General features: G+C 40.9%; 1 protein-coding gene across 3 annotated transcripts; it reads right to left on the reverse strand.

Annotated features, from left to right (window-relative positions):
• Positions 1–2,924: 2,924 nt before the first annotated feature.
• Positions 2,925–14,150, reverse strand: RWDD3 (RWD domain containing 3). Of its 3 annotated transcripts, none has more exons than XM_072754548.1 (4): positions 14,033–14,150; positions 5,981–6,468; positions 3,515–3,630; positions 2,925–3,416 (listed from the first exon to the last, which is right to left on the reverse strand). In XM_072754548.1, the coding sequence occupies exons 1-4, from the start codon at positions 14,115–14,117 to the stop codon at positions 3,302–3,304; spliced, it is 804 nt and encodes a 267-aa protein (XP_072610649.1). In that variant the 5' UTR covers positions 14,118–14,150; the 3' UTR covers positions 2,925–3,301. The 3 variants fall into 3 exon arrangements, with proteins under 3 accessions (XP_072610649.1, XP_072610650.1, XP_072610651.1); XM_072754549.1 differs by having other exon boundaries at positions 5,981–6,462; positions 14,033–14,141; XM_072754550.1 differs by lacking the exon at positions 2,925–3,416 and having other exon boundaries at positions 3,424–3,630; positions 6,028–6,468.
• Positions 14,151–14,380: the final 230 nt, after the last annotated feature.

Raw genomic sequence — 14,380 nt, forward strand, 5'->3', positions numbered from 1 at the left:
TTCCCTTTTGCTTTTCCAGCCTTCTAACCAATTCCTGCATTAAATTCACTGTTTGAAATACCTTTGCTGGTTTCTGATTTCCTAAATGGACTTTAAGTAATTAACCATCCCTTTAATTTTTATATTTTTCAGTTTCAGAATTTCTGTTTTTTGTTTTGTTGTTTTGCAAATATAAGTATACCATGTCACCTCTTACAGTTTCTAATAACAGCTCCAAGTTTGGCTTTTATCTACTGAAACATACTAAGCATAACTGTTTCATGATCTAGGTCTAATAATTTCAGCATGTAGAGCCCTCATGGGTCTGTTTCTATTGTCTATTGTTTCTGTTGTTTCTTGCTGATAGTATCTTCTCTTCATGAGTCCAATTATATCTGATTATTCCCTTGATATTGAATTTTAAAATTACTCACAGATAAAATTTGACACCTAGAATAATGTTACCTTCCTCCAAAGATTTGGAGGATATGGGGGCATTAGAATTATGGATTACCTTAATCCAAAAATCAAAGTTTAAGACTTCCTGGACCTAACAGAATCATCAACATTTAGCTGTAGTATTAGGACAATTAGTTCATTTATACTTCGGTCTTACTCTTATGATAATCCTTCAGGAGTCCCAGCCTTTGGCCTCACCTCTTCTATCTTCCAGAAGTTCTAATTATCTTTTCATAAGTTCCTCAAGCTGAAAATAAACCATCAGAGTTTGAAGCAAAAATATCAATGAAAACAATTCTCTCCCTCTAAAGTTAATAAAATACCAAAGAGACTCTTACAGACTTTTTGATAATTTTAAATTATCTTTTATTCAGAGATGGTCAAATTAAATTTATGTATGTCTCTGTCAAGTTTAGTTTTGCATTGATATGTATATTTGTGAAAGACTCAGATGTATTCATCCAAGAAAGTAATCATAACAATACTTTTTAAACATAATTTTAGCAAACAGAAATTTAATTAATTTGGAGAAAGTCACTACCAACATTCAATTTTGCCTGATTCAAGTTTTTCTCTAGGGGTACAGGATCAAATCTGAAGATGAAAGTTTGGAGGAGAACCACAAAGTATGCTGTGGAAAACATCTGAACAGAGAAGATTCAAGATAAAATAAATAAAGGACTAGCAGTTCTGTTGTGATAAAATTCAGATCAGCCTCCTCCTTCTTTTCTACTGTTACAGCCTTGATGGCAATAATTTTTAATCTCCCTGTTTAGTAAATCAAATGAAATGGTAATAATGACCAGCCCCAAATTTTCAAGCCTATTTTCAGTTTAGCATACCAGTAGCCTAGCTTCTCCTTGCCATATGCTATTCCCATAGAACAACCCAACTACATTTATCAGTTCTCTAAGAAAAAAATCATTAACACTCTGGAATGAGGTAAAATGAACCAAAAATCTCCCTCAGTAGAACCCCATAAAATGATCAATAGGTAGATATAATTAAATTATAAGGGTGCCTGAAAGTGAGACAATCAGATTGAGCCACTGTGGCCCCAGAGCAGCACAGTCAAGAAACACTACCAGCATGCTGCAACATTTCCTCACTTATGTCTCCCATCAGTTATGATTTTATAATGACCTCATTGTACTTCATAGATGCAGTGAAAGCGATTTGCATAGCCTTTCCTCCATCACTTGGCCCTTTATTTTGGAAGCACAATTGATTTTATGAACACAAATACCCTTTCTCAAACATAAATGCCTCCTTACATTTTTGTTACAGATTGTAATACAAGCTTTTATTTTATGGCTTCTTTCTTCCTTAGGTTGTAATAAATAAAATATATTTTAAGATATCATACTTCAACATATTTCCTAAGAAATAAAAAATAGTATCTAAGGGTCTCTGGGTGGCTCAGTCGGTTATGCATCTGCCTTTGGCTCAGATCATGATCCCAGGGTCCTGGGATGGAGCCCCACATCAGGCTCCCTGCTCAGCGGGGAGAATGCTTCTTCCTCTCCCTCTGCCCCTCCTCCCCATTTGTGCTTACTCTCTCTCTCTCATATAAAAAAAAGAAAGAAAAAATAGTAATCTCTATATCATTTCCTCCATCCAACAAGTCAAGTTCATTTTATGTAAAACATTTCTTCCCTTGTAAAACCAGAAGGTAAGTTTTTCCAAAAATTATTTTAAGGGGAACCTGGTGGCTCAGTTGGTTAAGCATCTGACTCGATTTCGGCTCAGATCATATTAGTAGTAACATCAAGCCCCTCTGTAACAATTCAACTGTGCTTCATATCATGTACCTCTCTAGTCGAAGTGGTATTATAAACATTCAGTGACAATGAATCAGTGTTAATTATAAATCCTTGATCCTTTGCAATGTGCTTGAAAACACAAACCTTTTGGGTTAAAAGCTTTAACACCTGTTAGGAAGAATTTGTCATGTGGGTTTGAAATCTTTGGTTTTCCCCCTTTATGAATTGTACTGGCTGTTGACCACCAGACACCTGACTGCAAATATCTTTTTTCTTGTATTCCCATATTTCTAGACAATGATATTTGTAAGACAATAAATTTATTCATTATAAAAAAAAAAAACCGCTGGGCATGAAGCCTGCTTTAAGATTCTTTCTCTCCCTCTCCCTCTGTGTCCCTCTCACAATAATAATTTAAAAATTATATTTATAATAATAAATATTTGTTATTATAAGTATTATTATTTAAATTGGCTCTCTAGTCCTATAGCTGACAAGTACCATGCTATCTGGGACCCCAAAGAAAGTGACCAAAAATCAAGTTCTATAGAACTTCTTTGGTTTGTATTTAAACTAACAGTTTATGCACTTTCACAAAGAAATCAGTGTTGTATTTTTCTTAACATTCAACTTAAAACATTAGACATAATAAGCTGAATGGAGGAAAATCGTGATCAAAAGCTAAAAATATAAACATGAAAAAAGTAAACATGAAAACAAATCTTTAAAAAATTCATTTAATTACAAGAAAATTGGCCAGAAAATTGCACAGTTCCAAACAAATCCTCTATATAATCACAAGAGCTCATTTACCATCATCATTTTATATTTATCTTTCAAATAACGCTCCTTCTATTGAACCTAGCCTTTACTGGCAAAAATTAGAATACTTGGGTGTTTTTACTGTTTAATAGTCCATAAACAAGATGGGCCTTTGTTCCCAAAGTTAGAACGGTGTCTATCATTTTGCTTCAGAGAAACTTTAAAATTGTTCCCTTACGAGGATTTCAATTAGCCATTCCCAAAATCCAATGTAAAACACAAAACAAAACAAAACAAAAAACCACTGCTGTCTTACTAAAAGATTCCTGTCTTCCATTTCATTTTACCAGCCCGAGAACAAATTCGGAGAAAAGCTTCTTAAGTCCTGCAGTTTCAAATTCCTTTTGTAACTCATCCAACGATGAATACTCTTTGACTTCAAATGCCAGAAACCTGCATTATACAAGAGAAACTCATGAATATGCCTAGATTTGTCAGAGTATAATTATCGATTCAGTTACTTTTCCATCTGCAATCGTACTAAATTATACCTTTTGTGTTCTGTCTGTACTTTTGTTTCAAACAGTACACTAATCATTTTCTCTTTGCATTTCTTTCCACTTGAGTCCACATCTACTTTGGAGGTTTTCTGAAGAATCAGGTACTCCTAAATGATAAATCAGTACATTAAATACATATCTTACTCTGAATCTCCAAGTCCTAGTTTTAAAGGAGCCATGGGCCTGCAGGGTTATTTTCCTGCCTGGAGTACTCTCTGATCAAGCAGGAAGAGGGCTACAGTGTCTTTCTATTCTAGGCAGAAGAATGTGCTGGTTGAAGGAGGCCATCAAACTACACAGGTTTAAATCTGGACTGCGTGGCCTCCTGAATCTGATTCCAGGCTGGTTATCTAAGCCCTCTGTGCCTCAGGAACCTACTCCATAAAACAGTACTCAGAACGGCACCCACCTTATGGGAAGCTGTGATGATTAAATGAGTTAATACATGCAAAGCACTCAGAGGACAGGCTGGCACAGAGTGCTATGGCACAATTAATAGTACAGCCAGGGGATCCCCTGGGTGGCTCAGTGGTTTGGCTCTTGCCTTCAGCCCAGGGCGTGATCCTGGAGTCCTAGGATCGAGTTCCACATTGGGCTCCCTGCATGTAGCCTGCTTCTCCCTCTGCCTGTGTCTCTGCCTCTCTCTCTCTCTGTCTCTCATGAATAAATGAATAAAAATCTTAAAAAAAAATAGTACATCTACTGGCAGTATTATTACTATGTCTGTGCCTGAAAAAAGATAATAGGCACACAACACTTACCATTCAAATTGGATGGTATCTATAAATATGTACCTCCAATTCTCAATCCTGATGTACAATCTTTAAAAATCTAACCAAGATATTTACATTAAATAGTATTTTAGGGAAAGCTCATAAAAAAGAAAACACAATAGGGATGCCTGGGTGGCTCAGTGGTTGAGCATCTGCCTTTGGCTCAGAGCATGATCCGGGGGTCCTGGGATAAAGTCCTGCATTGGGTTTTCCACAGGGAGCCTGCTTCTCCCTCTGCCTATGTCTCTGCTTCTCTCTCTGTGTCTCTCATGAATAAATAAAATCTTTTTTTAAAAAAACTCTTTAAAAAATGTAATTTCAGGATGCCGGGGTGGCTCAGCAGTTGAGCATCTGCCTTCAGCCCAGGGCATGATCCTGGAGTCCCGGGATCGAGACCCACATCGGGCTTCCTGCATGGAGCCTGCTTCTCCCTCTGCCTCTCTCTTTCTCTGTGTCTTTCATGAATAAATAAATTTAAAAAAAAATAAAAAAATAAAAATAAAAAGTGTAATTTCTCTACATTAGCAAAGTTCTAGTCATATGAATAAATACTTGTTAATTAACTGATGGATCCAATCTGAGTAACAACATCTGCAAAACAGCTGCACTTAGCCTACCATTCCTGAGCTGGCCTAAAGAAAAATCTGAGCCTTTCAGGGAAATATGAACAAGGAAATTAATTTGTATTCATTTTGTTAGCCAGTAGTTTACCCGAAATGTCAAGTTTTATACATATACTATAAATCACCTTGCATATCTGGTACTTTGGTCAGACCTCAAACTAAGATTTAAACTTTAATTATTTGTGGCATCTAGAGCTATAACCCCAACACTAATCTGGTTAACCAAATGGCAAATAAGTATTGTGATAAGCGCCCATCCTGAAAAAGCTAGTTATTCTACAAATCTTTCAGATTATAGGTTGTGCAAGCTAAATCTGTTTTGAATAAATTCAATTGTAAGTATTCTTGACCCAACCCATCTGAAAGCATAAAACCTATTAAGTGATTTGTAGTGCTTTCAAGATTTAAAATATAATAAGCAGCTTTCCTCGTCTGGTCCCACAGAAAACAGGTTAGATGAGTGGAGAATGCAAACTTGGAGAATCTGAAGATGATGATTTTGAAAGCAGCTGCTGAGACAAGTCAGGTGGAAAGCAAAAGTTAGGTAGGAGGTGACAAGCTGACAGCCTTAATGATGCTACTTCCACTAACACTAAATCCTGGTTAGGGGGAACAAGCTCCTCTTTCCAGGTATTATGGAAGCCAAATTAAAGCATCAGAATGTGTTTTTAACTGACAAAAAGTTAAAACTTTTACATACTACTCATAAACAGATATACTTTGCTGTTCTTGAGGAATAAAATCTAAATATGCACGAACTCTTAGTGCACATTTATAAAGTTGAGGCTCAAAGCTAATTACAGAAACAAACATTCATGCACCACAGAGATTTTCTTATGATCTATCACTTTCATCATGTGGAATAATATTTTAAATATCCACTTATTCTTCAAGCTTTGCAAGTTTGTAGTCATAATTAGAAGTTAGAGACATTCTTTAAAAAATAGAGATCCATTAACATCTTAATGATTAATTTGTCCCATGGTCACAAAACACACTTATAGACACACCATTTTACAGAAAATAGCCAAATTCATATTCAATGTTAAAATTTTTGGCACCTTGATATTGCTTCTGTCTCCTTGCAGTAAAATCAGTATTATTTTACCCATGAACATCAGTCTTCCTGTCAGCTTTAAATCGGAAGCCCACTTCTCAACAGTTTTGACATACTTGGTCTTTGCTCTCATGTGATCTAAATGCAAAAGAGTTATCCACAGTCCATCATCCACGGTCATGCCTGTTGCAAAAGTACACTTTTCACTGCCACTTCCAGTTTCTAGTTGGTTGAGGATGTGCCTGAGATTCTGCTGAATCCAAAGAACCAACTCGTGAATCATAGGTTCCGACAAAAGGTTCTCTGCTTGCTTAAGTAATTTCTCTTTCACAGTCATGGACTGGGCCCGGGTCAAGTGTTTGGAGTGAACTGAGATACCAGGTAGACACGAAGGGTAATTGACCGGCAAATGGAACACCAATTCTAAAGGGACATCCGCACCCGTAAGTCCTTCGGCTTTTGTGAGAATTCTGAATACCGTCCCATCTGTTTCTGGAAAGCATCGAAAAATAATGATTAGCTATACATAATTCAATTTGAATGGCACACCAAGAAGTTAAGATTTTTGTTTTCAATGAGAATTTAGGATTCATGACAAAACTGGAGATATCTTACAAATAGACACATAATACCAAGAGAGCCGCGATTTACAGATCTCCTTCAATCTTACCCATATTCATGGGCTTCTAAATACCAGCACTCGGGGCTTCTTTAGCATTTGCACTTTTGCCCCATTTCTATTCAGGTTTACCAGAAGGCTTTCTCTCTCTCTCTCAAGATTTTATTTATTTATTTGAAAGAGAGAACAAGAGAGAGAGCACAAGCGGGGTGAGGAGCAGAGGGAGAAGCAGACTCCCTATTGAGCAGGAAGCCCAACGAGGGGTTCAATCCCAGGACTCTGGGATCATGACCTGAGTTGAAGGTAGACAACCGACTAACCCACCCAGGGACCCTCGATTTCTCATCACAAAATTTTTTTCTACCCACACTTAGTTCTAATTCTGGAAACTCTTAATGAACTCACAATAATGTTCAGAGTGTTGCAAAAAAATACAATCAGTAATTAAAAGTTATACAGTACATCTAAGGAAGGTCATTTTGTGGCAAATCCAAGTCAAAGCAAACACTGGAATGCTGTGTGGTTGCAGGGCCAGAGAAACTGATGACTGTGCATGAGACAGTAACTGCCTGGCCCCACTCTTTTCTACTTCAAATATATTAGTATCAGTGTAACATGAAGGTAACAAGATGAACTAAAATGGGGCTGACATCAATTCAGCCCTTTCTGGCTCCATGAGGAGGAGGGGGAAAGCACACACAGGATAGGAGATGAAACACTGCTCTCTTTCAGATTTGCTCGACTTCACCCCTCTGATGTGTTCCACACCACTTCACCCCACTTTTCAAAAAGTTGATAAAACGTCAGGCTGATTCATTCTGCAGGGGGCAGAAGCACACAGATCAGAAGAGCAGAGTAGAACAGAACTGGGTGCAGACGAATCTCTTTGAAGCTAACTTGCCTCTCTCTACCCCTACTTCTTTCTCCACAAGCCCTTGTTCCATTCTCCTTCACAAGAGAGGCAGGCAAACCTTTCTCATTTTCATACCTCGGTTGCTGCTCAACAGCCTCAACAACTGGAACCTGAATGTGTCCCCCTTGAAAGAACCAAACAGAACATTAAAATGGCTTTCTAGCCATCTGATTCCATTTATATAAAAGCTGTTCTTACAGACATTGATTCACACAGGACCAAACACATCTGCTATGAAAAGGTTTTTGTTGTTGTGTTTTTAACAGACTCTTCAGTATCAGCTGCAAAACACTATTTTAAGACACCATCCAGAAACACAGTGACCATCATACTTTAAAGGCCATATTAACATGATACAACTGAAATGTGTTTACAGAAGTAAAATGGGTACTGTATAAAGAAAAATTTTCCAAACCTAACTTACTTAGTGCACTCCTCTACAATCCATCATGTTTCTCAAAACCCTTCTTTCTTCTATCCAGTTCCTTATTTTTTAAAATATTTTATTATTAAATACGGTCCCTATATGTAAGTTAGATTAGTACATTTCACTGTGAAATGGGCATTATAAATACACCTACAGACAACGTATGACCATTAGGCTGAATAAACTCTCCAAAAATCCTTCAGGGAGCCCACTTTCTCCCTCAAGGGGAGACAATGTATTGTCATACATTCATCATTCAACAAACATCACCTCTTTAAAATCTGTCTTATGATTCCCATGGTACTTTGAACTTATTTTCCAGTACTTTCATATCAGAAGTATTATAGCTGAAACAAATGAACTATTTTCTTCGCCACTGGAATATCTCAATTTTCTTTTTAGACAACAGCCAAGAAACAATTTTACAAGTTATAAGAAACTTTTCAATTTTATGGCTCTACAGCTCTGAGAGCTAGTTTGTAAACATGGGGCTCACAGGTGCACAAGTCCTTGCTACCTGTGGTAAGCTAAATAATGGCCCAAAGATGTCCTAATCCCCAGAACACAGCAAAAGGGCCTTTTGCAGATGTGATTAGGTTAATGATTCTGAGATGGGCCCTAAATGTAATCACAAGTGTCCTTATAAGAGCAAGGCAGAGGGAGACTGTACTACAAAAGGTAATGTAATCTCTGAAGTCAGAAGCTATGCTGCAAGCTTTGAAGACAGAGAAGGATCATGAGCAAAAGGGTGCAAGAAATGCAGCTCTAGAAGCTGGAAAAGGCAAAGAAGTAGATTCTCCCCCAGAGCCCCCAGGGGGAACACAGCCTTGCTGACCACTGACTTTCAGCCCAGTGGAACCAATTTCAGGTTTCTGACCTTCAGGACTACAAGAGAGAAAAATACATGTTATTTTAGGCCACCACATTTTTGGAAATTGGATATAGCAGCCACAGGAAACTAATACAGTGGAAACTTTTCCCTTCAAGCAAGACTCCCTTTCTGATCAAAACCCTGAAACCCACAGTGTTCTCCAGTCTCTGCCATTCAAGTACCCACCTGGTCCTCCCCAGTGCAGATAACGAGCTGACAGAAACAGGCAGTCCAGGGAGAAAGTATGAAAAGGCTATTGAGCTGGCTTTCAATTTCTTACCAATTATCATTTTTCTCTCTTAGTAATTTTCTGGTCCTAGTTCACAAATAGAAAACAAGGGAGAGGGGCACCTGGGTGGCTCAGTTGGTTGGGTGTCCAGCTTTGTATTTTGGCTCAAGTCATCATCTCGGGGTGGTGAGAGCAAGCTCCCCATTGGGCTTCATGTGGGGTATGGAGCCTGCTTGGGATTCTCACTCTCCCTTTCCCTTCCCTCACACTTGCACTCTCTCTCAAAAAAAAAAGAGAGAGAGAGAGAGAGAGAGAGAAAGAAAAAGCAATGGGAGATCCTTACTTTTGCCTTAGAAAATTGCAAAATTATTAGTTATATGTTTAGAAGAAAAATTGCTTTGATTCATTCAAGAATTGGAAAGGAAAGGATTAACATTCTTCCTAATTGGTCTTCTCCGAGACAGTGATTCTCTGCCCATTTCTCCTTCACAACACACACACACACACACACACACACACACACGGGCTACAAACTAACATTACAAAAAATAATGTTATTTCTATAGGAAAATGAAAAACCTAATAACGTACCCCATTCTGCTGATATTTAATGTAATAAAACTATACATTCTTTTAAAAACTCATTTTCTCCCTAAAACTCTAGAAGTATGTATATTACACTTCCATTTCATATCTGCCTTAGTTTGTACATGCAACTAAACTGGCTCTTTCTCACATCAGAATTTTTCATGTAACCACATGCACTGTCAATCTGATTTTTTCATTAAAACACACACACACACACACACACACACACACAAAAAAAAACCGAAGTTGCCTCTATCTGCTTTAAGATTATTGGCTTAGAAAGTGATTAACAAAAGTAATCATGCTCTAAATCTAATGCTAATCTTTGCCCACCCCCGCCGACCTCAAAAAACTCATTAAGTTTAACAAATTCATCTTTGTCAATAAACATCTAAGCCCAAGAAAACTTATGTTTCCCCTAGAAAACTAAAATTTCATAAGTTCCAAGACTATTTTAATCTAAAGATCTTACCAAAAGATCTTGCTTCTGGTTGAAATCCACATATAAATTCCCTAGTTGTTTTTATTTTTTTTTTAAGTCACTCTGCCTTATAATAAGTGCATTAATCTCATAAATAAAACACTAACTAAAATAGGTTTCAAACCTTATTCTTCCTTGAAAGTATATGAAAGAAATTACACACTTAACCACACTCCACACAACAAAAATTCAAACTAGAAAAACTGAACTGAACCCCCAATTCCACAGCAATGTTATTTTTAAGGATTTCCCCTACTTCATGGTCACACAAGAGGAACTTAATAAATGCTCTCCAATTAACAGAAGATATTGGAAAATGTAAACAATTTAATAGAACAAATTCTTCAAGATTCATTTAGCATCCATTAAGAAACCATATACAACTGACTTTCCTTTTACTTGTGTGTTTTTGGGTTTTGTTTGGGTTTTGGGTTTTTTGTTGTTTTTTAGGGTTTTTTGTGTTTTGTTTTTCACAATGTTTAGATATCATCAGAGTAAGCCTTTGCTCAAAAAATTATGAAGAAGCCCCAATCCCCTCTTCTACATCATTGCATAGGGCTTTCTTTCCTCTTGCTCCCGGGCAGCTCACCATGAGTATGCATCCACTCATGCTGGTTTCTATGTTATGGCTGGATTTTTATATGTGTTTAAAATGCGGTTAGAGGAAAAAAACCAAAAGGAAAACTAAAAATAAGTAAAGCTAAAAGTGACAATCTGATCCGTTAGAAGTCAAGATCAAGGCTGAATTGGTTTTACACAGGTGAGCACAGTACTGACAATCAGCAGGAAACAGAGCTGAGCAGATTTAGAGGGGTCAGAGGGTGACAGTCATGATTGATTTTGCAAGAGGGCCCAATCCAATCTGAACATGAGTGTTAGCAGAATACAAAAACTCACTCTGAAGCTACTGTGCAAACACACTATATGATATTTAGTCTTATATGCCTTCCATTTTACAACTTTTTGATCTGCAAGATAATTTCCAGAAATACAACTCCACAGATAATGAGCACTGACTACAGCAATATAACCTGTGACACCCCCCCCCAACTCCCTCATCAAGGAAGTGAAGATTTATAACAATATCAATTTCATCTGATAGGTGTGCATATGTAAGCATGTCCACACACTCCCCTTCAGAATTACTCTGAATATAAGTTGGGTGATACCCATCTCCTTTCTCTGAGTGATCATTAATGCTCTTTCACAAGTGTTATCCTTGCTAAGAATTCTTTTCCTCACGCAACAGCCCCATCTCTATGAAGGAGTATGATACAGTACAAAGGTCCATACATTCTGGTGCCTGGTGGTTACTTAACCAGCCTGAGCATCTGTTAACTTCTCTATAAAACAAAGCTAAGAGTACTCCTCATCAAGTAAGATGCATATGAAGTATCAGGTACATGGAAGGTGACCTCATTAAAGGGGTAAAATATTTTGGATTTGGTCTACCCCACAGCCTTTCCTAGTAGATAGCAGTGTGGGGGGTTGCATAATTTGTACCCATAAGAGACAGTTATACTGGATGCCTCTTACTATAAGCTTACTATAACCATTGTAAAGAGGCCATGTGCTTAGTTCCCAGCACAAATCAGCCCAACTCTGATTCTAATTAGTCAGCCTCTTCAATCTTATGGCCTTAATAGCTGACCCTTGGGCAGGCAGCCTAACCCTTCCTGGGCAACCTCAAACCAGAAATGCAATCCAACTCACAATATCCCACAATATTCTCCTGATTCCAGGAGGAACAAAGAGATGCATTATTTGTGGGGAGGCCAGAAAGGAACTGATGGTGTTAAGAATGTTCTGGTATCAATTTCATATCCTCCACCCCAGGCCGACAGTGACCCAGAGAATGGCAGCCAGTAGCCCACTGTATGTTTATCGTGGTCTATTAAAGAAGGCCTTACCTTACCCTTAATTCCCAGTTGTGAACATCAAACAACCCTATTTCAATCACTGAATTGTTCTATTCTCCAATGAACCTTTCAGCAACAAAATGTCCTAAGTTGTTACACTGAATTCTTTTATAATTCAATTACTTATTGATGCCAGAACGCTGAATTAAATTAATTAGGAGGCATGGCTTGAAAGTCACGCTCAATTTAACAGCAGATAAAGGGTCCACAGTGTTCTTGCTATTAAGAAACTGCTCTCTTTCTTTCTAGGGTTACTTGTTTAGGTTTTTCTCTGACCCCTCAGTAGTATCTTAGGCTGAGCGATGTACTCCCGACCCAGCTCACTACCACTCCGTCCTCTTTAAGGTGTAATGGGAAATCATGCGTTCAATTTTCCGAGACATTCCAATTGAGCCGTTATGAAAGAATTTAGAAAAACTGATGATCTCCCAAATAGCCTGCCTTCAGGCAGAAGTAATTATCAGTAAAGAAAGACATGGTGACAGTGAATAAGATGATGCAGAATTATGAATGCTATCCAATCAGAAAAGGGGTGACAAGAAAACACTAAAAATAAATTCTTTCCTATGGATTGTCGAGGACAATTTGACAGGCTAGGCACTGAAAAAGAAACAGCTCCATTACTGGAATTGGCTGGCAGTGTCTGGAACAAAACAGTGGTCACCTGACCACAGGTGATGCAAGAAGAACCAATGAAAAGGTCCAAATCTGGCTTCCTGTGTGAATAAGCAACCAAATGATACCATGAAACCCATCTAAGTCCTAGACAGTTTTCTCACAACACCCAGAATATTTTTTAGACTACTTTCTTAAAGGTCAACCAATGGATGGTCAGAAAAGCAATTTCTTTTTTTTTTTTTTTTTTTTTTTTATGATAGGCAACACAGTGAGAGAGAGAGAGAGAGAGGCAAAGACACAGGCAGGGGGAGAAGCAGGCTCCATGCACTGGGAGCTTGACGTGGGATTTGATCCCGGGTCTCCAGGATCGCGCCCTGGGCCAAAGGCAGGCGCCAAACGGCTGCGCCACCCAGGGATCCCCAGCAATTTCAATAGTTGCTGAAACATAACGTAAGGCTAGGGCAGCCCCCGGGTGGCTCAGTGGTTAGCGCGGCCTTCAGCCCAGGGCGTGATCCTGGAGACCCAGGATCGAGTCCCAGGTCGGGCTCCCTGCGTGGAGCCTGCTTCTCCCTCTGCCTGTGTCTCTGTCTCTCATGAATAAATAAAATAACAAAAGGCTAAATCCCGTGCCAAAAGGTTTACATAATATATCTAAAAAATAAGTGAAAATGGAAAATTGTCTGCATCACCGCGCTTTTTTCCATCAGCTGCAGTCCTGGTTTTTACTTACTGGAAGTCACAGGCAGGGCCAGAATACCTTTAACTATCATTGAAAAAAGAGCCAAAAGAACCCCGCTAGACTGTAAGCCCCTAGAGGGCACGGGCGTGCGGGGCAGCCGGACCCGGACCCGGACGCGGGAGCCCAAGGACCGAGTCCCCGGAGCCTGCGGCCCGGCCGCCGCCTTTCGGCGGAGCAGAGAACGCCAGAGACGGGCAGACCCCCCGGAAACGTCACGGAGCAGAGGCTCGGAGCGGGCGCCGCGCGGACCGCAGACGCACGGTCCCGGGAGGGGGCGCTGGGGTCCCGGGACTCGCGGGGGCGCCCTCGGAGACCGAGAACCGGGCGCCCAGGACACGCGCCCGAGCTACCGAGGGCGAAACGCAACTCGGGGCGGCTGGGTTCCAACTGCGGGGGGCGGGCAGGCCCGGTGCACGGCGCGCCCTGCAGGCATCACGGCCGCGGGGGGGGGGGGGGGGGCGGGGCGCCGGGAGCAGCAGGCCGCCCCCCTCCCCGCGGCGGTCGCCTCGCTCTCCCGCCGCCTCCCGCGGCCCCGGCCCCGCCGCGCGCCCCCCGCGAGCGTGGGAGGAGGACTCCCGTCGTGGACCTGCAGTCCGCCCAGTCCCGGGGGCGAGGGGAAGGACGCCCGGGCCCTGCGGCGCGGGGCAGTCACCTGAGCGGCTCAGCACTTCCCACTGGTCCGGCCCGCAGAAAATCGCGGCCAGGGCCGAGAGCTCCTCCCGCGCGGGCTCCGCCATGGCCGCCCCGCCGCCGCCGCCGCCGCCGCCCCGATGCCCCGCCCGTGCCCCGCCCACCGCCTCCATGCCCCGCCCCGATGCCCCGCCCCCGCCGCGCCGCCTTCTCCCCAACCTGCCCGGAGCGGCGCGGCCGGGCGGCCACTAGGGGGTGCCCCGAGTCTCCCCGGCGCGCCGGGCCCAGAGGGGACCGTGGCTCTAGGTGTCCTTCCAGGAGCTCCTGCTTGCTGACTCGACGTCAGGCTCCATCTCTTTGGGAGACTTTT

Source organism: Vulpes vulpes, chromosome 3 (assembly GCF_048418805.1).
Source record: "Vulpes vulpes isolate BD-2025 chromosome 3, VulVul3, whole genome shotgun sequence".
NCBI lineage: Eukaryota > Metazoa > Chordata > Mammalia > Carnivora > Canidae > Vulpes > Vulpes vulpes.

Excerpts from the sequence above, each read along its gene's own strand:
- RWDD3 (XM_072754548.1), bottom strand. The coding sequence starts at position 14,117 with ATGGCGGAGCCCGCGCGGGAGGAGCTCTCGGCCCTGGCCGCGATTTTC. Across the intron at positions 6,469-14,032 it reads GGAAGTGCTGAGCCGCTCAG|AAACAGATGGGACGGTATTC; the intron begins GTGACTGCCCCG and ends GATGCTTTCCAG. Across the intron at positions 3,417-3,514 it reads GTACAGACAGAACACAAAAG|GTTTCTGGCATTTGAAGTCA; the intron begins GTATAATTTAGT and ends TGTATAATGCAG.